The sequence below is a fragment of the Ictalurus furcatus genome, chromosome 10 (genome assembly GCF_023375685.1).
Source record: "Ictalurus furcatus strain D&B chromosome 10, Billie_1.0, whole genome shotgun sequence".
Lineage (NCBI taxonomy): Eukaryota > Metazoa > Chordata > Actinopteri > Siluriformes > Ictaluridae > Ictalurus > Ictalurus furcatus.
This window is the reverse complement of record NC_071264.1, coordinates 8,683,083-8,710,773: the sequence shown is the minus strand read 5'-3', so window position 1 is coordinate 8,710,773 and position 27,691 is coordinate 8,683,083. Positions and strand designations below refer to the sequence as shown.

At 40.5% G+C, this 27,691-nt stretch overlaps 1 protein-coding gene across 2 annotated transcripts; it reads left to right on the top strand.

Annotated features, from left to right (window-relative positions):
* Positions 1-409: 409 nt before the first annotated feature.
* LOC128613998 (hyccin 2) lies at positions 410-27,500 on the top strand. Of its 2 annotated transcripts, XM_053635221.1 has the most exons (12): positions 410-517; positions 8,708-8,797; positions 8,963-9,020; positions 11,113-11,217; positions 12,642-12,821; positions 12,913-12,993; positions 13,827-13,942; positions 17,164-17,259; positions 17,592-17,708; positions 18,474-18,561; positions 18,770-18,920; positions 26,151-27,500. In XM_053635221.1, exons 3-12 carry the CDS (start codon positions 8,970-8,972, stop codon positions 26,738-26,740), a joined length of 1,575 nt encoding a protein of 524 aa, XP_053491196.1. In that variant the 5' UTR covers positions 410-517; positions 8,708-8,797; positions 8,963-8,969; the 3' UTR covers positions 26,741-27,500. The 2 variants fall into 2 exon arrangements, with proteins under 2 accessions (XP_053491196.1, XP_053491195.1); XM_053635220.1 differs by having other exon boundaries at positions 8,708-9,020.
* Positions 27,501-27,691: the final 191 nt, after the last annotated feature.

The following is a 27,691-nucleotide window of genomic DNA, read 5'->3' as shown; positions in this document are numbered from 1 at the left end:
CATCTAAACGAATCGAGCTTTGTGACTTGTTTTCTCGGCGTGAGCATCCAGAAATATTGTGTTGGCTACAATCCCTACCCTTAGAGTAACTCACTCACACTGGCCTGCATGCTGTGAATTCGGGTTAAAAATAAAAATAAAAAAAAGAATAGAAATTTGCTTAGGAATCGATTCTTTCAGACTCCGTAAAGATCCGGTTCTTTCAGGAGTCGACACAGTCATCAGCGAAGCTGCAAATGTGAGAGAGAGAAAGAGGGGGGTCAGATAGATGTCAGCACCAGAGGATTGTCATGTGTTGACTTTGACGCGCTCGCGGTAGTAAAGGGTCTTGCGGTGTCGCGTGCTCAGTAATGTTATGCGTGGCTGCGAGCGCCGAGCTGGTGCGGGGAAATTGCGTGAGGACGCTCCGGAGCGGCTGCGCACTGCAGACTGGGCCGGTGCACGCACGGAGAGCTCCTAACACCAACCTCAAAAAGCCTGCCCTCTTCCTATGCGCTTCCTCTGCAGCATCCCACTGGTATGTAGAAATCACACGACTGCAATATATAAGGACATGTGTGCGTCCTGGGAAACGTTCATGACGTCATTTAGAGAATTTAATCAGAAAACAAAAACGGCATTAGAAATAAGTAGCTTGTTTCTATTTTGAGCGCATTTTAAAAAAAACAACCGATCATGATAAGGAACGCAGCGACCTGTAGCGTGATCATCACCTCCCACTGAGATTAAAGCATAACAAAGTCATGATCTTAATTAGCTTTCCTAATGAAGCACACTGCATTCAGATGACCAGAGTGCTCTGTTTACTCACACGCACACGTGAGGCTGCAGGCATCTACACTGCAGACCCTCAGTGGGAGACCTTCTGAGATGGGCACAGTGCCCTAGAGATCAAAGACACAGAGAAGATCAGTATCTCTGAGAACACAATGTTCTGTCAGACTGTACTGCTCCATATGCATCCTATTCCTCCACCAGCTTAGAGCACACAAGGAGCTTCCTACTGTACCTAAACAAATGCATCAGCACCAAGGACTCTATTGCACATAGTGCATGCAGCAAAGACGCCTGCTGAGACCAAGCCACATAAGGGCAGAGTGCACACTAGCTGGATAACTTAACAGGATTGAGCGATTAGAAGCACCTTGCTGTTCAATTCAACACAATGTAGCACCACGTTTGTGAATCATGCTCCTACGTGCATTCATGTGCACGTGCGTTTCCGTTGAACAAGAACACTTAAACCACCGTGTTTGTGTTTTAACAGTACAGTAAGACGTGCCGAGGTTGTTTGCGTGTATATGGGCATTACTGTACTTCACAACACACAGAAGTATGCCGTGTACTGATCTGTCTGCTGCTGCTTTTGTCAGATAACCGCATATCGATTCATTCCAGTGCACTTCATGGATCTCTCTACAATTCGCTCTGTCTTCTGTCTCTTCCCTCTGAGCTCTTTTTAGCTATGTCTATTTTAGGCCATGTGCTAAGTCCTCATTTAGTGGACTGTATACACTTAATTATCTGGCACAGAAGCTTGTAAGCTTCTTATCAGGTTGGAGGGGTTACAGAGCAGGATCGTCAGCCCTTTAGAATCACAACGAGAAACAAAACAACAACAACAACAAAAAAAAAGGCTCTGTTCTGTTTTTATTAACCTCAATTTTGCCTTTAGTTGAAAAATTAGGGCCTCGACACCGAAGTACTCAATGTAATGTTATTCATATGTACTTTTGTACTAAGTATTTTGAAAGTAGTTGCAATATTTGTTGGCCCAAACGCAGTTGAGTTTTAAGACGAACAGATGCATGGACTGTATGTTCGTTGGCATAATGATTTTAGTGGATAGTGTGTTAAGTGGATTCCCAAGGTTAAGCTCAGACCCTGTAATCCAGGGATGTCCAATCCTATCCAGAAAGGGCCGGTGTAGGTGCAGGTTTTCATTCTAACCAAGCAGAAGCCACACCTAAGTCTAGTGGAAGCCAATATCAACTGATTAAACAGGTGGAATTAGGTGTGGCTCCTACGTGATTGGAATGAAAACCTGCACCCACACACACCATTTGCGGATAAGATTGGACACCCCTGCTATAATCCAATTTACATGCCCAAATAATCACACACTTGAGGTTACTTAACAACTTAGTGATAACAACGTAGGCATTCAGTTTGCACAATAGGCTATATAACATGTTTTACTAGCCTTGTAGCTCCAACGTAAAAACAAAAATATTTAATCAAAGTTTGGGCATCAGACAAACATCAGACATTGTATTGATCAAGTACATCAACATAGACAGTAAAGCTAAGCATCATATTAGTTGTGACTCAGACTTACTAAGGGAAAGTATATGGGTTTTGGTTGGTATAATGTTTGAACTAAATACCACTGAAAATTGCAAATATACAAAAATACTCTGCTGTCATGCTTATCAAAGAATTGCAAACAAAAGACAGGTTTATCAAAAAAAAAAAAATCTTTGTTAAATATAGGTGTGCAACAATTATTGGCACCCTTTGAGCCAATACTTTGTGCTACCTCCCTTTGCCAAGATAACAGCTCTGAGTCTTCTCCTATAATGCCTGATGAGGTTGGAGAATACATGGCAAGAGATCTGAGAACATTCCTCCATACAGAATCTCTCCAGATCCTTCAAATATTGAGGTCCACGCTGGTGGTCTCTCCTCTTCAGTTCACCCCACAGGTTTTCTATGGAGTTCAGATCAGGGGACTGGGATGGTCATGGCAGGACCTTGATTGTGTGGTCAGTAAACCATTTTTGTGTTGATTTTGCTGTATGTTTTGGATCATTGTCCTGCTGGAAGATCCAACCACGACCCATTTTAAGCTTTCTGGCAGAGGCAGTCAGGATTTCATTTAATATCTGTTGATATTTGATAGTCCATGATGCCATGTATCCTAACGAAATGTCCAGGTCCTCTGGCAGAAAAACAGCCCCAAAACATTAAAGAGCCACCACCATATTTAACCGTGGGCATGAGGTACTTTTCCATATGGCTACCTCTCTGTGTGCGCCAAAACCACCTCTGGTGTTTATTGCTAAACAGCTCTATTTTGGTTTCATCTGCCCATAGAACCCGATCCCATTTGAAGTTCCAGTAGTGTCTGGCAAACTGAAGACACTCGAGTTTGTTTTTGGATGAGAATAGAGGCTTTTTTCTTGAAACCCGTCCAAACAACTTGTAGTGATGTAGGTGACTTCGGATTGTAGTTTTGGAGACTTTCTGACCCCAAGACACATCTAACTTCTGCAATTCTCCAGCTGTGATCCTTGGAGATTTTTTGGCCACTCGAACCATCTTCTCTTCAACACTCTTCACAGTGTGTTGAGACGATATAGACACACGTCCAGTTCCAGGTTGATTCATAACATTTCCAGTTGACTGGAACGTCTTAATTCTTGCCCTGATGGTGGAAATGGGTATTTTCTATGCTTGTGCTATTTTCTTATAGCCACTTCCCATTTTGTGAAGCTCAACAACCTTTTCCCACACATCACAGCTATATTCCTTGGTCTTACTCATTGTTATGATTGACTAAAGGAATTTTGGAATTTGTGTTGCCTCATATTTATACCCCTGTGAAACAGGAAGTCATGGTTGAACAATTTCCTGATCCTAGTCACCCAGGTGTACTAAAAAAAAGTAAAATATAAATGGGAATATACAGTACTGTACAAAAGTCTTAGTCACTTAGTTTTTTTTAGTACAAACTTTGTTATAGATGTTTTTATGATTTCTACATTATCGAGTCAGTACAAAAACATTTTAGATTCCCAAACATTAGTTTTCCAGCATAAAATTAAATGTTACCGAAAAATGTTTGTATGTCATTAAAGAAACCAGCATATTAAGTGGTAAGAGACACTTTTCAGACAAAAAAACTAATTCTACCGGAGACTACTTTTTTTCTTTTTTTTTAAAGCAGAGGGTTGTCACACCAAATATTGCCTTTGTTTAATTTATTACTCTTTACTGCTCTTTATAATATTTTTTAATGGAGAAACATTTACTTTCATTATTTTTGAAGGCATCTTTGCTCTACAGCATTTCTTTGCATGTGCCTAAGACTTTTACACAGTACTGTACTTCAAATATATCTTTCTCGTATGAATTCATAGGGGTGCCAATAATTCTTGCACACCTATATTTAACAAAGATCCTTTATTTTGGATAAACCTGTGTTGTGTTTGCAATTGTTTGATATCCATGAGAGCAGAGTATTTTTTTTTTTTAAAATTTCACTGCCTTCTTTGCTCATAATTACCAAAGGTGCCCTGTACACATTTTGAGGGGAATAAAAGTGGCTGAAATGGCCATTTCGTGTTCCCGAAATTATTTCAACTGTATGTTGATTGGATATACAGTATGTTTGTTATCAATATCTTAAGGATTAAGAATCAAGCATTTCCAAGTTATAACCTGCTGGCAGAGGCAGTCAGGATTTGTATCACAGTATATAGGAGAATTAATGAATTCTTTATTTTCCCAAGAACCCATAAACCACTGGATGCAAAACAGCCCCAAAACAATCAGCAATCCACCATCATACTTTACAGTGGTATAGGGGCTTTTCCTTAATGCAGTCCCCATTCATCCACAAACAATATATATTGGACTCATCTGACCACAAACGTGATGCCAACTGAAATTCCAACGAGCCTTTGCCATGTTCAGTGCCTGTATGTATAATAAAATTATACAGAATAAAATTTTGGTCTAAAGTGCAACTGCTTTGTTCAGTTGATCTGAAGAGTAAAACAGCATGATGTAATATATATTGTACATATACATAAACACACATTTCAGTTATTAGGTTCTTCCCTTCTCAGACGATTACCTCAAAGTTAATCTCATAACATACAGTATTTTTAGCATTAGCTGTTATTTTCAAAAGGCCGTCCTACGATCGCTCTGATGCAGTGGAAAATCATAGATTGAACAATTTCAGCCAACGAGTCCTCCGATGCCTGTGGAAAAACCAATATGAATGGGTTTTAATACAGCCAGCGGTTATACTGTACACGGAAATAACTGATTATTGTATTTGTTTGTGGCTTCTTGCGATTTTTTTAAATTGTTATCTGCCTCCAGTATTGACATGATAGCACATTAATTCTGACTAGACAGGTTGAAGCCAAATCTACACTTTCTTTATGCTGTCTTTTCTTTTTTTTTTTTACAACAACTCAGCTATAGGCTTTGTTTCTAAAATATCATCATTTACACTGGCTAAATCTCAAACGTAGTCCCTAAAATAATGTAGACCCGCTGTAAATGGATGTAAATTGAGTATAGCCTACTATTTGTGCATTTCTTTTGGCTGTGGTTGATTGATTTGCAGCGGTATACTTTATACTTTTTGTCATACTTTATGCTAAAGAGTTACTCCAAGGATTAACTCCTGCTTCTTGCTAAACACACAATTTTATAGTCTGAAATGGGCTTTTAAGTGTATTTTAAGACCACTCTCAGACCTATAATAACATAGTGTTAGTCTAGGGGCCTCTTTGATGGTGCAATCAAGTAATGCAGCAAACTGCAAATAATCATGCCATGTTTAGCACCAAACGATAACTGCCTTATTGAAAAGAAATTCAATAAAAACTGAATATCGACAGTGACAGGAAGATATAGCGGTCTGGAAACTCATAAATGAACACCCATTGCCAGGGGTGGACTGGGAACAAAAATCAATCCTGGAAGTTTAGATTTATCCACAATAACATAACATATGGCAATATTACTGCACAGTTTCTCCTCAGTTAGTCCCTGGAAAAGCTTCTTCCCTGATTCACTTGTTTTAAGTATCACCTGCTTTCACATTTATAACAGCAATCACGTCAACAATCTGCAAAAGGTCAGACCAATTATTAGGCTCATTATGATGTATTTCAATCATTTCTTATAATTAAGAATTGACTTGATTGATGGTTATCAATTCCGAAGGTTACGTATGTAACTGTGGTTCTACAGCGTGACCTGAGTGGAGGACTGACAGGGCTGGGTTCCTTTGGAGCTAGTAGAGCTTTCCAGATTTGCTCATTTCCTTGCCGAGTACTAACAGCAAAGTTGTCCCATTTTAACTGTGAACAGACCTCGTGTGTGGCCTGTAAAAGCCCCCTGCTACGTCACGCCTGTTCTCTTTCCCATTCTCTTCTTCTTCTGGAGCTGAGGAAGTGGATTCAAGATAAAACTACAGCACTCTAAAACTTCTAACATCTAAAAGTCTGTGTTTATTTATTTAAATTCCACATCTGCCCACTCCTGAAGGAATTCTGTCCAATCTCTCCCACATCCGCAGTTATTACTTTCATTTAAACCTGATCATTATGTTTTCTAATGAACCTAGCGGGCTGTTTCCCAAAATATAAACAAATTAGTCATTTGAACCACAGCAATGTTAACCAGGATAAAGTAGATAAGGATGATTGAATGAACGCTGTCGTGCACTTCTGTGAGAGCTCCCAGTATGCACACATATAAATGAACGTGGCCATTTTTTGTCTTGTAAGCTTCATGTCACCACCTGCTCCTGCTCATATGAAAGGAAAAACCTCCCACTCCTGCGACTTGTTTTAGTCCCAATGCACACCTCTTCTCTAATCTTTTGACTTTTAGCTAATCATGCTATTGTTAAAGCTGCATTGTCATATAGAGTGCAGCCAACTAGTGGGCATGGCATAATAGAGAGTCTCTATTTTCTATTTATATTTTCATGTCTTTCATTTTGTCACAACGTGATTATGTGTGAAAAAATGCTAGATTTGTGTGCTGTTATGAAGCGTAAAGGCGATAGATAGCTAACAGTGAGACGAAGAGTTCATTTGCTACAACAAAACAATATGTACTGTACTGTATTTGACTGCTTATTCCAGTTTTTGGGCCAGTGGCTCAACAAGCTCCTACTTCCATGACTGGCTTTGAGCCCATCCTTTCATGGAGTTCTGTTACACTTCAGTGGGGAAATAAAGAGAATGTTCCAGAAAATTTGTCTCCTGTCTGAAGACCGACCTCTACAGCAACACACCCAGTGAGTTGTGGCTGTCGTAGAGCAAGACAGATTCTCAGTAGTTGATTCTTGGCTTGCGCTTGCACTGTAAATCAGACATCTTTCACTCTCAAAAGGACACTGTTTGAGATAAAGATGTCACAATGACCAACATATATTGCGTGTTAGCCAGCCAGTATGAGCCTGTAGGCTACCTTATTCCAAATACTGAACTGTGGGACAAGAAGCAGAGCTAGGATGGCTTACTTCTCCCAAATGCAGCACTGCAAAAATAGATTTGCTGGGAACTACAACTCCAAAATAACCCTTCCTAGGTGCCACTCAGATAGTCATCAACTTCACATTTCTGTTGTGCCTCAGAGCATGCCTTTGGAACTGAGTGGAGTCCAGCTTTCGATCTGTCACATGAGGAGTTAATACTACCCAATAGGGAAAATATTCCTGGCATTCTGCCTCACAACCATCTCCATCTTGTTCTGGATTAAGTATGACTCCTGGAGATATAAAGTGAATTTGTGAATACAAAATTAGCTTCTCATTATGCCTGGAATTATGTACAGTCATGTGAAAAAAATAAGTACATCCCATGGAAATAGTTTTTTTTAAATTATTATTATTATTATTATTTTTTTATACATATTTGGACAAGCAAAGATTTGATCCTCTTTGAAACAGGGCCTATTAATAGAGGGGATAGATCTTGGTGATCAAATGACAAATAAAATTGACATTTTGTAGTAATGTTCACAATTTAAATGAACAAAAAACATATTTAGCACACCTTCAAATCCATAAAATTATAATCCGGTGTTATTTATATCTTATTTATACCCCTCTCAGATCTAGTGTCCGGTGTTCCTTTTGCTATTGAGATGTGTGGTGTCATCATGCCAAGATATAAAGAGTTCTATAAGGCCTTCGGAAAAAAGCTTGCGGATGCCTATGAGACTGCAGTTTGCCAATGAGCATATAGGCAAAGACCAGGCCTGTTGCAGTAATCTGCTCTAGACAGGCGAATCAAAGATAGAGTTGTTTGGTCACAATAACAGCAGACATGTTTGGTGCAGACCAAGACAGCTTTTCAGGAGAAGCACCTCATACCAACTGTGAAGCACAGTGGTGGAAATGTTATGGTTTGGGGTTGCTTCACTCTGATCAAACTGTTTGTTGCAGGCAGATTCTCATTTGCCAATGTACATAATAAGAAGTGAAAAGCAGCAGTCATTTCTCTAGACACTGAGAGACGAGTGAAGTATTTTTGTCTAATTTTTTAAGTGGAAAATCTGATTTTTATATACATATAGACTTTTACAGTTGTTCTTGCCCTTTCTATTGAAAGGTGACAGTATTTCTGTAGTTGACTGTAGTCTGGAAAATTTATTTGACCAATGGTGTTTTTAATATTATGAACACACACTTAACCCACATTAGTTATTAGAAGGTTGCCCTGGGGTCATCTAAGGCTAGATTCAGTCTGTGTGGAACTTCAGACCAGGAGTGGTTACTTTAAGCCACTCATGGGAATAATATGGGCATTTCCCCATGTAATTTCAGCCTCAATCTATGGCTAATGTTAAACACACAAACACACCCAGGATAACTATTTACTGTGATCCTATCAGTGCAGGGCGTGATGAAGTAAGAGCAGCATTTCTGTCTGTTTTTTCTTCTCAGATTGTTTGATCGCTAGATCAGCAGACATCATGATGAAGAATGAGAGTCTGTCTTTCCTTCCTATACGCGTCTGAAACGTGAGTGAGTGAGGTGAGCTCTGACCGTCCTGAATGCTTCTTGAAATGAAATGATGTGCTTCAGTCAGATGTGCTTTTAATATTTTCTCAGTTTATTATTACTGCAAGCTCTAGGGATAACGTTTCTGTGAGCACCATTTCATGTTTTATTTCTAATGTTTGCACCTCTTTGTTTAAGGTGGGCCATGCTCTTTCCAGAGCGTGGGGTGGTGGAGGAATGGCTCTCAGAATTCAAGGTGAGAACTTTGCTTTGACAGATCCTGTACTTAGGGGTGTAGGAGGCATTTGAGGATGACAGAAAGCATTTTTTTTGTAGGGTTAAAACTGTATTTGAGATATTTAAAGTTGCAGTACTGAATTTCTGCCTCTCTATTGCCATCTCTCTTTGAAACATAAAATTGCAAGTTTCTTGCAGAGGTTTTTGGTTGTTTTTAAAGTTTTTTTTGTATTTTTATGTGAGGTGTGCTTCGGCACGGTTCCTCTGCGCAGATGAATCTGACGCTTTGAGATATACTTATCAGAGTTACCAATTCCACCTATAATACGCATCTTTGGGCTTCTTTTTTTCTGAAATCTCTTGAAAAAATCACGGGTCGCAGGTTGCGGCTTTTTGGGGCTTGTTTGAAAAAAAAATGGTTGCTTGTTAGGAAAATCTGACAAGCGACTTTGTTTTTCTACATTTATGGTTGCTATTTTCCCCAATGCATTAATACCGTCTGCTCACAGCCTCACAATAATATCAGTACTGTAGTGTATTTCAGCCTCCCACAATTATTACAGGTTATAACAAAAAAAAAAAAACACAAGCATAACATACTCATATATACTAATAGTTGTTATGGTTCTAATGTAATCTCCTTTTCCATCTCTCCAATTATATTCTGCTCGCAGGTGGCTGGATAGATTAATTCTAATTTTGCTTTTCAAACTGCGAGTGGTTTCAGTTTAATATGTTGTAGGCTCATTTATTGAGTCTAACAATCTATAATAATATTGAGCTTGTTTTTGGCTTATTTTTGAAGCTGCAGTTGCTTATTTGTCTAGCGAGACTTGGCAACACTGAGGCATTCGTATGTGGTGTATATTTACTCCAATAATTGACAACGCAGGTGGCGGCGGATATGGTTTCCTTGTAAAAACACAGTAAAGGTGGATTGCTCCCTTCATAGCTAGCAGAAAATAAGTGCAATTTACCACACTGACCATAGCAAAACAAACAAAAAAAAACATAAGAAACTTGATACCTAGCTGAATCAAGCGTACAAGTGTGCTAATGTTAGCTAGTTACCTATTGAGCCACTGAAATGACTGAGTCCTCTCTGCTGATTCCCCAGATGTCAACGTTGATTGCATTTAGAACTATCCATATTAAAGGCAGCCATCTGGATGACAAGTTTAAATTCTAAGCAACTGTTGTAAGAAAAGCTACAAACACTTCCCCTTAATTGGTGTTTTGATGACCGTGCTTGAGTCTGCTCTCTCAAATGTCTGTCCAAAATCTCCAAACGGATTGAGATCTACCCACTGCGAAGGCCATAGTGTATGATTTAAATAACTGTCATACTCATCAAATTATTCAGAGAACCCTCGTGTTCTGTGGATGGGGGCGGGGTCATCCTGGAAAAGACCACTCCCATCAGTATAGAAATAGTTCTTCAAAGGAAAAAAGTGATCAGACAGAAGAACTTTGCAGTACCCCTTCCATCCAAAGCATTCCAGCAAAATTCCCCCCACAGCATAACAGAGACACTGGACAGAGCCTGTTGTCTTTGCACCAATGGGCATTATAATGAGGGTTTTTATGCACTGCAACCTCCTATAATACCCATCTTTATATAGTTGAGGTATGATGGACTATGATGTTGTCTGATGGTATATGATGGGCCGTTCTTTCTGCATACTGTATGAACATTCTCCCTCACCTGCAGAAGAGTTGCTCTTCTGTTTTTTCTTGCATATCACACTAATGCACAAGCATCAAATGTTGTCGAATATGTGCATTCAACCATATTTTCCAGCTCTGTTTACTGCTGTCTTTACTATTTTATCTAAATGTGGATATCATTGTATGCACTGTATCGATTGAAACGCAGCCAGTTGAGCAGTCTTTGTGACTGAAGTTCCTGCCATCTCTACCCCAATAATGGACACTCTTAAAGTCACTTAGATCATTTCCTCTTGCGATCCAAAATAGAGGTTAAATGGCCATGCTCGGCATATTGTAGACATAGATAATGGTAGTATGTTACTTGCTTAAATGTCTAAAGCAATACACCTGTCTGGAAGCATCAGCATGTTTTCTTTACTCAGTTCCCTTTTCTTCAATAGACGTTACCTGATGATCTGATCCCTGGCTATACTTGCTGCCTACGTCTGAAGAAGGGTCTGGTACCTGCACTATATGCTGTTATACAGGAGCAGCCCAGCAGTGAGGTAAAGCTTCTGGTAACCAGGTTGTTGGATATAAGCTTGTACTGTTTTGCTTAGTTTGTTCAGCTGTAACTTGGAATCAGAAATCTTATTCACCAAATATACAGGTCCACAAGACTTGGCAAATTAGTACTATAACATTCACCTACATCATAAAATATGACTGTACAACTCTAACTAACAAACTAACTAATACCTGAGTATTAAATTTATTTATCTAATAATAAAAGTAGTGTGAAGTGAAATGTGGAAGGAATTTGAGTTATGGCACAGTCTAAGTAAAAAGACTCAAATTGCATGTTAAAAGCACTGTATTGTACAATATTTTGCAAATATTTAGAGCCAGGTAATGAAGAATACTCTGTGAGTCTCCCTTAACAATCCTGTAATAGTATTTCACAGTCAGTGCTGTGTCAGTGGTGTCAGAATTGATGGGAAATGTGAACACATACATCATACACCCTCACAGACACATCAGCTGTCATCATGCCCTAGCTTTAGGCATAAAAGAAGTCCAAATACAAGGTGACAGGCAAGAGCAACAGCCAGTCAGGGGAGAGGGGATGAAAAAGAGTCCAATATAATCAAATAAGATCACAAGTGAATTGGGCATGGTGGGGTTTTGACTACATACTGGTAAAGCATTTATTGGTATTCTACTTTGGTAGCAAGCTAGTGAACCATCCTATGTTCTTCAACAAGAAGCTAGTAATCTAATTTGTCCACCAGAGAGGGCTACATTTCAAAATCTTTCTTTCAGTGGCTAAATATATATATCATGAGACTGTAGCTACATCTCAAATGGTGCATTTCACATATTTTCAGTGCCAATGTTCACCCTGGGCAGTTCAGTAATATACATTGTTCTATTAATACCTGGAGTATGTACTAAGTATGGAACTTTGGATTTTGCCAAATAGCCATTGAACTGAGGAAGAACACAGCTACATTGTGGATGCAAATCAAAAGCCAAATGTTTTGACCATTTTTGGATTTTTGTTTTGGTGATTATTTTAATGGAAGTTTGTGTTGGTTGATTTAATGGCACTATGTATCACACTGTAATTTGTCATTTCCGTTCAGTGCAAAATGTTATTGTGTATAATGCACAGAATGTAGTAACACAATAGTGCATAGCACGCTTTATTAAATATGTCTGCTTCAACCATCCATGGCCAGGAGTCAAAGAGAGCAAAATTGGCCAGGCTGTCTTGGTAGGAGGGGTGGCTTACTCTCTCCCCTATCGATCACAGCAAGACTAGCCAATCATGATCATCTGTGAGGTCATGCAGAAGTGGGCGGACAGCGCTTTTATCCGAGTGTGTTATGTTGCCCTCGTGATGCAGCCTGAGCGGCAGTTCAAAAATACTAATACTAGTTCCTAAAATTCTTATGGTGTTTGTTCAATAGTGTGCATTTCTCCCCAGCTTTTGGCTCCAGTGTGTCACCAGCTGTTTGAACTCTACCGAAGCACAGAGGTGGGACTACGCCGCTTCACACTGCAGTTCCTACCAGAGCTGATCTGGGTGTACCTGCACCACGCTGCCAGCAGGGAGCGCCACCGCAATGGCTGTGTAGAGGCTCTATTGCTGGGCATTTATAACCTGGTGAGCCAGCTAAGGCACATGTCTGTGAAAGGCTCGAAATGATGCCCAACTGACTTCTGACGTCTGATCTTCTCCTCTTTGATTATTGTAGGAGATTGTGGACAGTAATGGTAACAGCAAGCTTTTGTCCTTCACCATACCCTCTCTCTCTAAACCTTCCATATACCATGAGGTAAGACATCACACCATTGTATTGTGAAGATGTGAAGTATGTGTATTTTAAATCTTACAGTTAAAATGCTTTAATACTAAAAAAAAAAAAGATGACCTCTACAAGCAAAGGTGTCCATTGAGGCATTGCGAATACCACATGAGAATTAAGCTTGCAATTAACATATTATGATGATGAAAGAAAGTCACATTGCCTTTACAAAGGTTAAGCATGTTTTCCTAATGCAAACAGGGCTAAAAACACCCCATGATTTTAGTAGGGGTGCCAAATCTCATCTCTGAACCCAGGTTTTAATTATGTTTTAATTATGCTTCGACTTTGACTCGGTTCCAGTCTGATGTACTCAGCGTAGTGAGCCTCCCATAAACTTTCCGTTTTCAGATTACCTTTGTGAGCAGGTGAGCTAATAATGACACAGAGAAGTGACTGTTCTAAATGTTGAAATGAAAACTCAATATTAACATCAATGTCTGATATAATGGTCTAAAAAAAATCAGTAAGACAAATGAATAAGATCTGACAAAGTGACAAACTAAATGCAAAATGAATATACAAACGAGATTTCTTTATAGTTTAATTTCTTATCGCAGTATGGTTTATATCTGTAAAGCTATGCTGTGAGAGTGTCTGTTAGTAAAAGCGCCATACAAATAAAACTGAATTGAATAGCGCACGTGTGATGTCATCAAAGCAGTCGGTCAGTTCGCCATTGCTGTCTCTGTGGTGGTCTGATTTATTTTGTTATTCACCACTACATATGAATTTTAGTTAAAACATAAGCATTTCTGTATTGTCCTTTATATTATTTAGTACGTGCTATCTGTCTGTTGTAGCCCTCCAGTCTGGGCTCTATGGCTCTGACAGAAGGAGCGCTTAGCCAACACGACCTGATCAGAGTGGTGTACAGCGGCCTGCTGCCCCAGAGAGAGACTTTTACTTCCCAAAACAGGTACATGTTGATTATTAACACCCACCCGCCCGCATTAATTCAAACTGTTCTGCATGTGAACGCGGTCTGACTTGCAGATGACAGAGATCATATGTTCCAGACCCTGCACACACCACATAGAAATATTTTTTTTAATGTAGGGTGCAATATACTCATTTTATAGACAGTTTTTATTGCCAACTTTTTTACACCAACTTTTCATTTTTTCCGTAGACTACATCTGAACATTTTCCTCCCACAGCACATCTTCCAGTTAATGTCTTTTTAATTGAATTTGGGTCTCACAGGTTTCTTATTTTTCACTGCTCTAATGGTGATGTCAGTACTCAGTATCTCCTGGTCAAAGATGTACACAAATCATAATTACTTTGCTTTCTGCTGGGATGGTGACTGAGAATTAAATCCAGTTTTGTCAAATTATAGTTATTATTATAATTATTATACCTCTTTGACATTTGCGTATAGATTTTTTTTTTGCATACATTTGCCTATGGACCTTTTATACCTCTGCCACTAGGTCTGTCTGTCCATTCATCCGTCCTCCTGAGACTCTTATATCTCAAGAATGATTGGTTGAATGTTTGTAGGATTTCTATAGAATTATCATTTTAAGCAGCAGATGAACTGATTATTCGATATTGGAATTTGGATTAGGATCAAGGTCACAGCGAGGTCAAATGTATTCAATTGTTTTTCTTCAATAACGTCCTTCCTATTTGAAGGATATTTTAAGGGCATTTGAACCACAGATTAGTAACAAGGGGGACTACACTGTTTGGCAATGCAGGCATCCCTATTGACAGTGTTAGCTTCTAATTCTACAATGGTTTCTGCTTCTTTGTTATTTAGTCCAAATATAGATTATCTGGAATGCAATTCAGCATGCAGTGTGACCAGAATGTGGGTTTGCATCCTTTTCACTTCGTCAGTATAGGTTACTAGTAAATCAGGCAGCTTATAGAAACTGGTAATTGTGTCCCAAAATCATATGGTAAATATAATAATAATAACAACAACAAAATATATATGTATGTGTATATATATATATATATATATATATATATATATATATATATATATATATATATATATATATATATATATATACACACACACACACACACAGGTGCATCTCAAAAAAGTTTAATATTTTGGAAAACTTCTAGATTCATTACACAATAAGTGAAATATTTTTTTTTTTATCTTGATGATTATGGCTTACAGTTCATGGAAATCAAAAATCCAGTGTCTCAAAATATTAGAATAAAGAATTTATAATACAAAAACATCGACCTGAGAAGAGCTCTAATCCGATAATTAACTCAAAACACCTGCAAATGTTTCCTGAGGCTTTAATTTCTCAGTCTAGTTCAGTACACAACCACAATCATGGGGAAGATGAAAGTAAATGTTGCATTTCATTTGGAAATCAAGGTTCCAGAGTCTGGAGGAAGAGTGGAGAGACACAGAATCCAAGTTGCTTGAAGTCCAGTGTGAAGTTTCCACAGTCAGTGATGATTTGGGCGGCCATGTCATCTGCTGGTGTTGGTCCACTGTGTTTTCTCAAGTCGAGAATCGATGCAGTGTCTACCAGGAGATTTTAGAGCACTTCATGCTTCCATCTGATGACGAGCTTTATGGAGATGCCGATTTCCTTTTCCAGCAGGACTTGGTACCTGCCCACAGTGCCAAAACTACTAGTAACTGGTCTGCTGACCGTGGTATTACTGTGCTTGCTTGGCCAGCCGACTCGCCTGACCCGAACCCCATAGAGAATCTATGAGAGACACCAGACCCAACAATACAGACGAGCTGAAGGCCGCTATCAAAGCAACCTGGGCTTCCAGAACACCACAACGGTGCCACAGGCTGATTGCCTCCATGCCACGCTGCATTCATGCAGTAATCCGAGCAAAAGGATTAAAGCCACGACTGAGTATCGAGTGCATAAATTAACATACTTTTCAGAAGGTTGCCATTTCTGTATTATAAATTTTTTATTCTAATATTTTGAGACACTGGATTTCCATGAGCTGTGAGCCGTAATCATCAAGATTAAAACAAAAACAGGCTTGAAATATTTCACTGTTTATGTGATGAATCTAGAATATATGAAAATTCCACTTTTTTAAATTAAATTAGAGGGAAAAAATAGAAAAAAAAGAATTTTTCCATGAAATTGAAATTTTTTGAGATGCACCTGCGTGTGTGTGTGTGTGTGTGTGTGTATATATATATATATATATATATATATATATATATATATATATATATATATATATATATTTTAGAGATGCACCGATGTATCAGCCAATAATCGGTATCGGCCGATACTTTAAGAACATCCGATGATCAGGGCTGATTATATCCTGTCAATAAGAAGAGGGCTGAAAAACACATCGAATTTGTGCTGTGTGTAAAGATGATGTTTCTTGTGTGGAATGACTTTGAATTGGCTGACAATGATGAAAAACTGCAATTTGTAATCTCTGCACTGCTAAAATTTTACACCGGACGCTGCAGCAGTGAAGCGGGAGTTTCGGTATCGAGTAATTATTTTTTTTTGCCGCGCTGCTTGAGCTGAATTAAAGCACCAATACACAGTTTAAATATTTAAATGAAGATGAGTTGACAAAAAAGGTATATATTGCACAGAAAAATATATTTGTAGAGTAGTATATTTCACATGCAGTTAATGTTAATATGAGTTAATATCATCCAAAAAAATGTTTATATTAGGCCTATATATTACCAGTTTGATATTCAGTGATGAAGTAGGAGGTTTTTTTTATAATTCAGTAAATGTTAATATGAATTAATAACATTCAATAAGTTAATAATCTTACTTTAATCTTCAGAATTGAGTTCATGTGTTAATGTTAATTAGAGTAATGTGTTTTCTGTTTATGAGACCAGTTACTGTGAAACAACTTGTTGAAATTGAGAGAATAAAGTTTTTATTTGCATTTCCTTCAGAATTGTGGAATTAATTATTATTCATTTAGAAGAAGGCATAAAAGGCAGAACTATCGGTATCGGTTATTGGTATCGGCCGATATCACTCTGAATAATCGGTTATCCGTATCGGCTGAGAAATGTAGTATCGGTGCATCTCTAATATACAAATAAACTATTATATGGGTGAATATAAAACAGCTTAGAGTGACTAATCTTCAGTTTGTTTGTTTGTTTTAAATGGTGGTGTGTCTGTGCTGATGTAGGTTTGAGGTGCTGTCTTTCCTCATGCTCTGCTACAACTCTGCTGTGGTCTACATGCCAGCTTCCTCCCATCAGTCAGTCTGCAGAATGAGCTCGCGGTAATACTGTCCACTTTTTTGATCATCTGTTATTATTTATATCTCCCTCTTTCTCTGTTTCCTGACTCTTTCTCTCTCTCTCTCTCTCTCTCTCTCTCTCTCTCTCTGACAAGGACTAAATTAATGGACTGTTGATTATGTTTAATGAGCTAATGCCACAAGTTACCTTAAATATGCATAAATATGCATAAACAAGACCTTAAAGATTCTATGTATAAACAAATAATCAATGATTTCCCAAATAACCCAGTCATTAATGAGTCTTGTTCTTCCTGTACGTTCCCTTCTCTTGGACATTACGCCTTCCTTTTGGTTCTGTTTTGTTTGCTCAGACTGTGTGTATGTGGTTACCCACGTCAGCAGCAGAAGTTGTGGAGAGATTCGTGCAACCGTGTGCGTCTGGATCCGGAGTTCATGGTGCAGATGCTGACTGCAGTTTATCATGCCATGTGAGTTAAATAAGCACTATTCTACCAAGGTTTTATTATTGTCCTCTAGCGGTGTTCATTTCACGTCGCTTACTAGGAAGGACAAAAAAACACTCTAGACCAGAGGTGTCCAATCTTATCCGCAAAGGGCCGGTGTGTACAGGTTTTCATTCCAACCGAGCAGAAGCCACACCCGAGTCTATTGAAAGCCAAGATCAACTGATTAAACAGGTGGAATCGGATGTGGCTTCTGCTTGGTGGGAATGAAAACCTGCACCCACACCGGCCCTTTCTGGATAAGATTGGACACCCCTGCTGTAGACTGTCTTTTTCTTTATTTATTGTGCTCCATTTATTTAGCTGAAATGCAAACCTGGTTCAGTTATTCGGAAACCATTCCTTATTCATTGATGCTGCTATTTGAACTGGGCCTAGCCTTTATCATCACAAGTACAGTACAGTGAAATATCCCAGCTTGTTATGAAGCTGGGGTGAAGGCACAGAGTCAGCCAATATGCTTTATCCAAAGTAGCCAGGGCTTGAACTCACAACCTTCTGATCAATAGCCCAAAGCCTTACAGTGGTTAGGTTTCTATTTCAATTACAATATGGCTATTATATGAATTGTGCTTTTTATGAAAGGATGGTGGAACCAGACTAGCAAGTCCGTTCAGATTACTCATATATACTTCTCAAAATTACAGTCATAAAACACAGAATTGTTTGATTTCTTACATGTTTATTACTGAGAGAATGTGCTGATGCTATGTGCATCCTTTATTGCAGCTACAATGGCCAATGGGAACTCGGAAGAGAAGCTTTGGAGGACATCTTGTATAGAGCGCAGCTAGAGCTATATGCCAAGCCATTACTAGTAAAAGCTTTTTTCTGCCTTTAATAAATAATAATATGACACAACATTATCATCTCACTTGAGTGAGTTTGATGTTTCTGACCACATGATGGCAGTAAAATATCAATTTATTCGTGTGTGTGTATATATATATATATATATATATATATATATATATATATATTTCTGAATATTCAAAATAAAGCTTATGAATATGCACTTGTTTTAGGTAGCAAATGCTATGAGATGTTCTCTGCCACCTCGACCACCGCAGGGCACACGGAATCTTCTGGAGTTTGAAGCTACACCCACAAACAAACGCGTCTCTCAGACAGCCATCACTGCTGCATCCATCCGCAGACTCCGCTGGAAACGAGAGGGTACAAACTCCCACACATACATTTACACATATGACAGTGAATACAGAACAGAAAAAGCTTGGATGTTGCATTTATATTCCTCTCATTCTGTATTTTTATTTGTCTCCCCCTTCATTTTTTTCTCTGTTTATCTGATGAAATCATAGTATTGCAATGTATTACAAGTCTGTAGTGTATTTTCCAAGTTTGTTGACTGACAAGGGCAGTCATTTTACTGTCGCAGATCTGCGTTTTTGTTTATCAAGCACTGTCACTGTCTTCATCTCAGGCTGTTTTGATTTCTCGACCTCGGCCGACTTCTATTCCTCTATTGCACCAAGTCAGTTCTCTCGCCTGAAAAAACCACTCAGCCCGGTGCTCCATGGATGGACAAAGAGCACCATCCATCGAACTATGAGAGGGGGTAGGCAGGGCTGATGAAGCTCTAAACCAGTAGAAACTCCTGCTGTGTCATGGCTGATAGTTGTTGCTTTATATTGAATTTAGAATGTGTTTCCTGATGCAACCCTTAGACAGACCCCAAAACATCGAACAAAACATCTTATGCCTACTGAATGTGTTGCCGATCAAGCTATCTGAAGGTTTGTCACAAAGCAAGCATGACAAATTTGGTTCCTTTTTCAAAGAGACTGACAGAAATCAACGGTCAACATTTTAAGGTTAATTGAAGTAGGAAATTTGTTAATTTTGCAACATTTAGAAGTTGAACAGTGACAGCTTATTGTAACCATTATGCCAAACTTGAGTTAAACCCAAAGTTAGCTTGACCATCCAGAACTTGTGTAGTACTGCACAGTGCTAGAATCTGAATGCTACCCAGACTTGTAGAAATAGGGCAATGTCTCTTTGCCATTCATCAGTTTATCTGGATCACTAATTCTCCAGTGGTTTTCGAACTCCATCTACCACATCTGTAGCATAAGGGAGTTTAACAGTGATTAAAAAAAGGTTATTTATTTTTCAGTGTACTGAGGAGAGAAATGAATCAAAGTCCAAGGGTAATTTTTTGGGCAGTGAATAAACATTTTTGTGAAACATATATACTGTATTTTTTAATACCATATTTTTCTAGAATATTTTAGAAATATTCCCACAAAACACTTAAAGACTAAACAATTAAAGGGCATCTTCTTAAATCAGGCATTAGCTACCATAGACACAGACCACCAGTTTCTCCTTTTATAGGGTGCCATTTTTTTTGTACTAATTGAATGGCTAGTTTTATTTGTCTTATTTTATGGATTCGTTTTTGATTGCTTTTCGCCTCCAAGTCATTCATATGAAAGTATGTTTTGCAATTTTCATAAAATTTATGTGTGTAATTCAAGGGATGTAATTACAATTATACAATTTGAAGCCTATCAATCAAGATTCATATTGAATCCTTTTGTAAGTTATTGTAAGATATTGTTCCATGTTTCTGAATTAACTGGATTATCATGAATAACAATATGTTACTGTCTGTAACCGTGGTTCTCTCAAACATCAAGTGGAAAGATCTAAATACAGTATGGGGAAGGGCATCTGTACCTGACCTCTGTAGAAGCGTCGAATTGCACCAAATCTGGCTATGACAAATGACTTGTAAGTGTATAAATGACTTGCACGTGCTCCTCTTCCTCAGTGAGCAAATTTGCTTCTCTCCACACAATGTTTCAGAGAACCAGTATTACGGAGAGTAACCTATTGTTCTCTTTCGTCATTTTGTGTTCGAGATCCACCTATGGGAGAAATGGACAACTCCCCGGTTGCCCAACATACTCACAATGAGGCCCTGTACTGTAAGCCAGGGGATGGTCACCTAGATAGGTGGTGCTTGACGCATTCCATGATGATGTGCCTGGTAACACCATGCACGAAGGTGATGGTGGTACGCAGGCAGAATATGAAGGACGTTCTGGTGACATGAATAAGCAAAGCCTAACAGCCCAAGCTTAAAGAGGGACAAGTGGGCTTAAGGGAGGAAGGCTACGAGGACAGAGTGAGCTACCAGGGTTGTACTGTCCTACTGACATCAGGCTGGTAGTATCTGACAAATAATGATAATGAGTCTTTATTGATTACATATACATATGCACAGTGAAATTCTTTTCTTTGCATACCCCAGCATGTCAGGAAGCTGGGGTCAGAGCGCAAGGTCAGCCATGTTACTGCGCCCCCGGAGCAGAGACGGTTAAGGGCCTTGCTCAAGGGTCCAACAAATGTATGGGGAGAAGCCCAGCTTGCAGCAAGTGCAATGGAATTCCCAGAAACAGAGCCCATGAGGTGGCCATGCCCCTTGTAGAGGGTGCTCTGAGGCCCTCTGGAGGCTGCACTCCCTTTGATTGATATGCCGAAGTAATAGCTTCCACAAGCCAATGGGATAGGCGCTGCTTAGAACTGGGGTTCCCCATGTGCGGGCGGCCCAGGAAATGAAGAGCTGGTCATACCTCCTGAAAAGGCTTGTCCTATCTATGTAGGCCCGAAGGGCATGCACAGGACACAGAGCATTCAACCTCTGATCCTCCGCAGAGGAGAAGGGAGGAGGATGAAAAGTGGTAAGCTCAATCACCTCACAGGTGAATGCTGGGAAGCATTTAGGCATAAAGGCCGGGTTGGGTCTAAGAAAAACCTTATCTCCACTGAGAGAGAATTTAGTGCACAAGGAATGAACAGAGAGTGCATATAAATCACTGACACATTTGGCTGAAGGCAGGGCCAGGAGTAAAGCTGTCTTTAAGGACAGAAGCTTAGGGGAAATGTCCCCCAGGGGCTCAAAAATCTGTTGGGACAGAGCCTCCAGCACCATGGAGAGGTCCCACTCTGGAACAGCTGTTCTAGTGACTGGAAGTGAGCGACAGGAGCCCTTCGTGAAACGGTGAACGAGGGAAGTGTTGACCCACTGTCTTACCGTCAAACCCCACATGGCATGCAGCAATAGACGCTAGGTAGACCTTAATAGTGGAAAAGGATTTACCACTGTCCATAAGGTCTTGCAAAAAACATAAAACATCTGAAACCGAACACCGATACGATATCAGGCGGCGCCCACTCCTTGAACACATGCCACTTAGGGAATGTGTGTAGGAGGCCCTAGCACTCTGTATGGTAGTGACCACACGTGGAGGGAGCCCCATTGCGTTCAGGTTTGCTCTCTCACAGGCCAAGCCCAGAGGGCCAACCTGTCTGGACGAGGGTTATAGATTTCTCCATTCGCCTGAGACAGGAGGTCTGTGCGTAAATGGGAGGGGTCACGGCTGCGCATAAAAGAGGGGAATTGTCTCCACCAACCATGGCACCGTGGGCCACCTGGAGGTCAACAAAATGAGGGTCAGGCCTTGAACTCTCATCCTGGCTATGGTGGAGGCAATTAAGCAAAGGGCAGCACGTTGGGCCACGAATGGGCCAGTGCATCCACGCCGAGGGGTGCAACCCTGTCCCTTAGCAAGAAGACCATAGGACAATGGGTGTTTCCTCGTGAGGCAAAGCCTAGCCGAATCGCTTCCACAATAAGTCCACTACTTGTGGGTGAAGGCGCCAGTCTCCATAGAGTGAATTCCCCCTCAACAAGAGGTCTGCGCCCCTATTCAAGATGCGCAGGACATGGATGGCACGTAACGACAGAAAGTGCTGCCTGCTCCACACCAAAAGCCTGTGAGCTAGAGCATGAATCTTGGGGGACTACATCCCTCCTTGGCAATTGATGTGTTCTACAGCCGTGGTGTTGTCGCAGCGTACCAGCACATGATACCCCTGGAGGCAAGGCAGGAAATGTTTCAGAGTCTTCCATACTGTAATGAGATCCAAATAGATTATGTGGGCTGAGCAAAGTTCGTTTGCCCCCACGCCCTTCACTGTTCTGCCTTCCTGGGTGACTCCCCACTCTGTTAAGGACGGATCTGTCATCACCACTTTATGCAACATGAACGTCCTGAGGGGAGTGCCATGAGCATAAAACCCTGCGTTCTTCCAGCAGCAAGGGCTGCTGAGCATGAGCGCATCACGGATGGAATGGCCAATGTCCCATAAAGGGCTGAGGTGGAGGGATAAAACTTCATGAATGCCCTCATACTCAGAAGGCCCAGAGGCAAAACCTGAATGGCTGACGCCATAAGGCCCTGTAGACTGAGACATGTGTGATATTGTACCCTCAGCCCCTCCTTGAACTGTGAGAGATATGAAAAGAGATAACTCAGCTGAAATGCTGGGGTTTTCTTGCAAACAGCTGACCCCACAGAAATAAAGCCTCCTTCTCTTGGAAGGGTGGGAAGCAGTAGCTCATTGGTTATGACATTGGATTTCTCATTGGAATGTTGTGAGTTCAAATCCCAGCACCGTCAAGCTGCCACTGCTGGTAGTCCTTGAGCAAGGCCCTTAACCCTCAACTGCTCAGTTCTTTAAAAAATAAGATAATGGTAAGTTGCTCTGGATAAGGGCGTCTGCCAAATGCCATAAATGTAAATGGGCTAGGAGGTCTGGAGTCCAGAGGGCTGGCCACCTGAAAACATGGACTCGGGCCATGCATCAAGCTGGCCGCTTCCTTTTGGGCATAGAGTTTGCGGGGCTAGGGGGTTTCTTGGCCACGCGTGGATTCCCGCTATTGGAGAGACCCGATAGGTTAAGCCAGAGCACACACTCTCCAACCACAAAGAGGGCCATGGAATGCCCGCTCGCCTGAACAGCTTGGCGTGTATTATGGAGGACGAGGTCATTAATGGGGACGATCTCCTTCCAGAGCGAGGCTGAGGGACACCCTTTCTTCAGTTGGTGCCCCATGTCAACCAGGAGCTCAGCCTGGTAAGATGATAGAATCTAGGAGACTTTGAGGGTCCTGACAGCCAAGGCTGAGGCTTTATAAGAGGCCTAGTGGATGGACTTGGAAAAACGGTTTTTCCATTTTGCTGGGGAGAGTGGGCTTGGGGGGGATGCGAGCAGGCCACCTTGGGAGGGGTTAATGTATCTAGCGATGGAGGGCTCAATGGCAGGGGGGTCACCCATGTCAAGAGCCACCATATCCTTAATTTTGAGGTCTCGAGGTGCTTGGCACATGCTGGGAGGACTGGGAGGAGCTTTTTTCTCAGGCCGGAGGGGATCCCAGGAGCTTCCCATCATAAACATCACTCTCTTGGTCAGTGGCACTTTGTAGAGCCGGCCATTCAATATTCAGGCGAGCCGCTGCTCACTCACAAAACTCATACAGGACAGACTGAGGTAAGGCCGCAGCAGCATTAGTCTGGGGCGTTAAAGAAGATGGGATGGCCTAGTCATCCTCCAAACCCTCTAAAAGGCCTGCATTGTCCTTGTTGCAGGAGCCGGGTGGCTCATTAATGAAGGAGAGTTCACCTGGTAAGATGCCCTCGAGGAGAGATGGGTCGCTTTGGTTGGCCCAGCTCAGAAAGGTCGTCATCGCATTTTCCCCGTCAGAGTTGGACTGTCGAGGCACAGAGCTCAGTAGAGTCCGTAAGGCGGGCAGCCATAAGACAGGGGAAAAAAGGCTTAAGAGGAGGCGATTAGTATAATGAGTAGTGCAAGCATGGGCGGCCTGCAGTGAGTAACACAGCTAACCCGGCTAGCGAAACAAACTCTTCTGGCGGAGGTTGATCCAAGGGATATGTCTTCCTGCAGACAAAAAGTTCAAGTAAGTGAACCAGCGAGCTGTGCGCACAAAATAAGCTAGAGGTCGCGAGAAGCAAATGTCAACTGCCAGTTGCAATTAGAAGCTTCTGCAGAGTTCAGGTACGGATGCCCTTCCCCATAGGTGGATCTCAAACATGAGATGATGAAAGAGAACACAGTTCTTGTGGAAATGCTTTATTTATACAAATGATTTACTATTTCACATTCCATTTCACATTCCATACCATAAATCCATTCACAGATTTTCCTTTATGTTTCTTCTTTGAGGATCCAGTTGTCAGAAAAAAGGCAGCAGAATATGACTGGTTCTCCTGTCATGATTACACTTTATTTTCTTCTTTTCTCTTATCCCCAGTCAACACAATAAGCAAACACACGTGCAAACGTTTTAAACAAAAAGTCACTCCCTGATTGATTAACATGAGGGTTTTTTTTAGTTAACATGAGTTAACCAATCAGGGGTTGGTTTAGTATTGGTTTGGATGACATCTCATACAACACAAATTCTAGCAAACATCACCTGAATAGTTTTCAAATTAGATCAGAATATTTCATGAATATTGTCCCAACTGGTGATCTCACAATGTTAGTATCGTACAGTGTATACCTGGAATTACTTTTTACTGTATTGCTCCAAGGCAGCATGGTGGTGCAGAGGGTAGCATTGCTGGTTCTGTGGTTTCCCACCATCTCCCCAAAAAAGGTGGACTGGCTACAGTAAATTGTCACCTAGGTGTGAATTTGCCCCACCTTGTGCAAAGTATATATCTTTGTGGTTACAGAGTGTAACGTTTATTGATGGCTTCCAATAGAGGTCGACCGATTGATTGGTTTTGCCGATTAATCTGAACTGATAACCGATTGCTAGAACTATCGGTTATTGGCAAAAAAAAAAATCCACACCAGTAGTTTTTCCCGGTTGCGTCTGTTGCCGGAGCGGCTGAGAAGGGTCTGCTGTCATTATACAGTATGAGAGCGCCCTCTAGAGGCAAAATAAAAATGATCACTGACTAATTTTGTTATTTGAAGTGTTTTTTGATTCATTTTGTATGGCTCTATTTTTATTTGTTATTTGGAGTGTTACTTTTCGGTTCAGTTTGGATGTATATCTTTCATTTACTTTAATATTTGTTAACAGTTATATATATATATATATACACACGTATATAAACACATATATATACATATATATACATTTTTATATATTTATTTCATTTTAAAAAAGTACAGTGCATTTTCATGGTACAGTCAATACTGTTTATTTTTGTAATAAAGTTCAGAAATATTTTACTTTGAGTGTGGTGTTGTCATTCAGTATCAATTTTAAAAACTATCGGTTGATTAATCGGTCATCAGCAGGTACTGCCCAACCTAGTTATCAGTATTGGTAAAATCCACTATCGGTTGACCCCTAACTTTCAACAACTTTCGCTTCCATTATAAATGCCTTTCAAGTCGAAAGATTTTTCCAGTGTCACTTCTTGTCCATGGTGTTCATACTTATGCTACTGATATGATGGATAGAGATGGATATGTTTAAAATATTAAAGGAGTATTTGTTTAAACGCCTCTTACCTTTCTTATTCTTTGACCTGTTGCCTGTCTGCGCCCCAGATGCTGATGGTGGGAGCTGCGGTGAGGACTCATTTGACCCAGATGAGGGCTTTTCCTCTGGGGCCTCCAGCAGTAGCCAGCCCAGCAGTATGAAGAGGGACCGGGTTGCAGGAGTGCGTCTGTCCCGGAACCGAGCAGTGTCGCAGAAAGAGAAAACATCTGTCGAGACCAGAGCTACTTTATGCATGCACCACCAACACCACCAGTCGCCTCCTCCAGCCATCACACTCCGCACTGCTGAGAGCAGCAGAAGCCCCAGCCCCAGCATGGCCAGGAGGTTCCTTGACCCACATTACCTTCCCCCATTCATTGGTCCTCCAGCCCGAACTGCTAGCACATCTTCCAGTAAATCCTTGGACTGTACTGGTTTCAATGGCTCGTCTGGTGCCACAGATAGCTTGTCGTTTGGGAGCCTGAATGCAGATAGGGCTCACTGTTTGTCAGCTATCAGCCTGCAGGAAATGCAACTAAGGCATGCATCAAGAAGCCAAGATCTGCTCTCGCCTGGAAGTCCATTTTCCTCTTCAAGCCCACTGTCCAAACAGTCTCGCTCATCCAGTTTTAATATGCAGATTATATCACAAGTATAGACAAATCTGTGTGTCTCTCAGTGTGTGTGTGTGTGTGTGTGTGTGTGTGTGTGTGTGTGTGTGTGTGTGTGTGTATTGACTGAAATATTGTGCATGTGTATGAGCATGTCTTTGTATATATTATATGGTTGTAGCATATGTGTGTATGAGAAAGTGTGTATGTGTGTGTGTGTGCATGTTTGTGTACATAAAGTGAATAATTTACAATGACACCATTATGCATTGGCAGTTTTTGCAGAAGAAATAAGTGTTTTGCACTGTACTTCCCCTTGTGGACATGTGATCCAGAGGTGCATATAATGTGCCATAACATATCTGAAGAGGAATACCAATTCAAAATCCTGCTGTATCTTAACAATAGTCTCAAGAACTGACAATCATATGAATTAAATGATGAGTGGCCTGACAATGCATGAGCCAAAGAATCAAATGTGTGAGACTTGAAGAGGTAATAAAGAAGCTGCTTGAATTTAATTGCTGTAAATGCTATAGACTGAGCCTGCTTGTGTTGCCTGCGCTACTGATCCATCCAGTGCAACTGAAATGTGCAGAGCCTCAAAGAATTCACGGAAAAGCTACATTGTGTAATAAACGATATAGATTATATCCATTGAAGCAAGTTTATATCTCACAAATGTGTACATTTATGTAAATGAATATTGTAAGATAGGAAGAGTTATATCCTGTGAGAATATCTCTATATTGGTTGTACAGAGTTCAAGATTTATCTGTTCGATGGTGAATAAAAACATTGTGGCGATCACTGATTTATTATTATTCTTTTAAATAATTCATTGAAGAAAGAAACATTGGAAGGGGTGGGGGCGGGGGGGGGGGGGTGTGATCTCCATGACCATGGCATTGTTGTAAGGGTCCTCACTATTATTAGTATAATAAAGTGGCGGGTGAGCATATCTGGTAAAATATCACTAAATAAGTCAATTGCTGGGA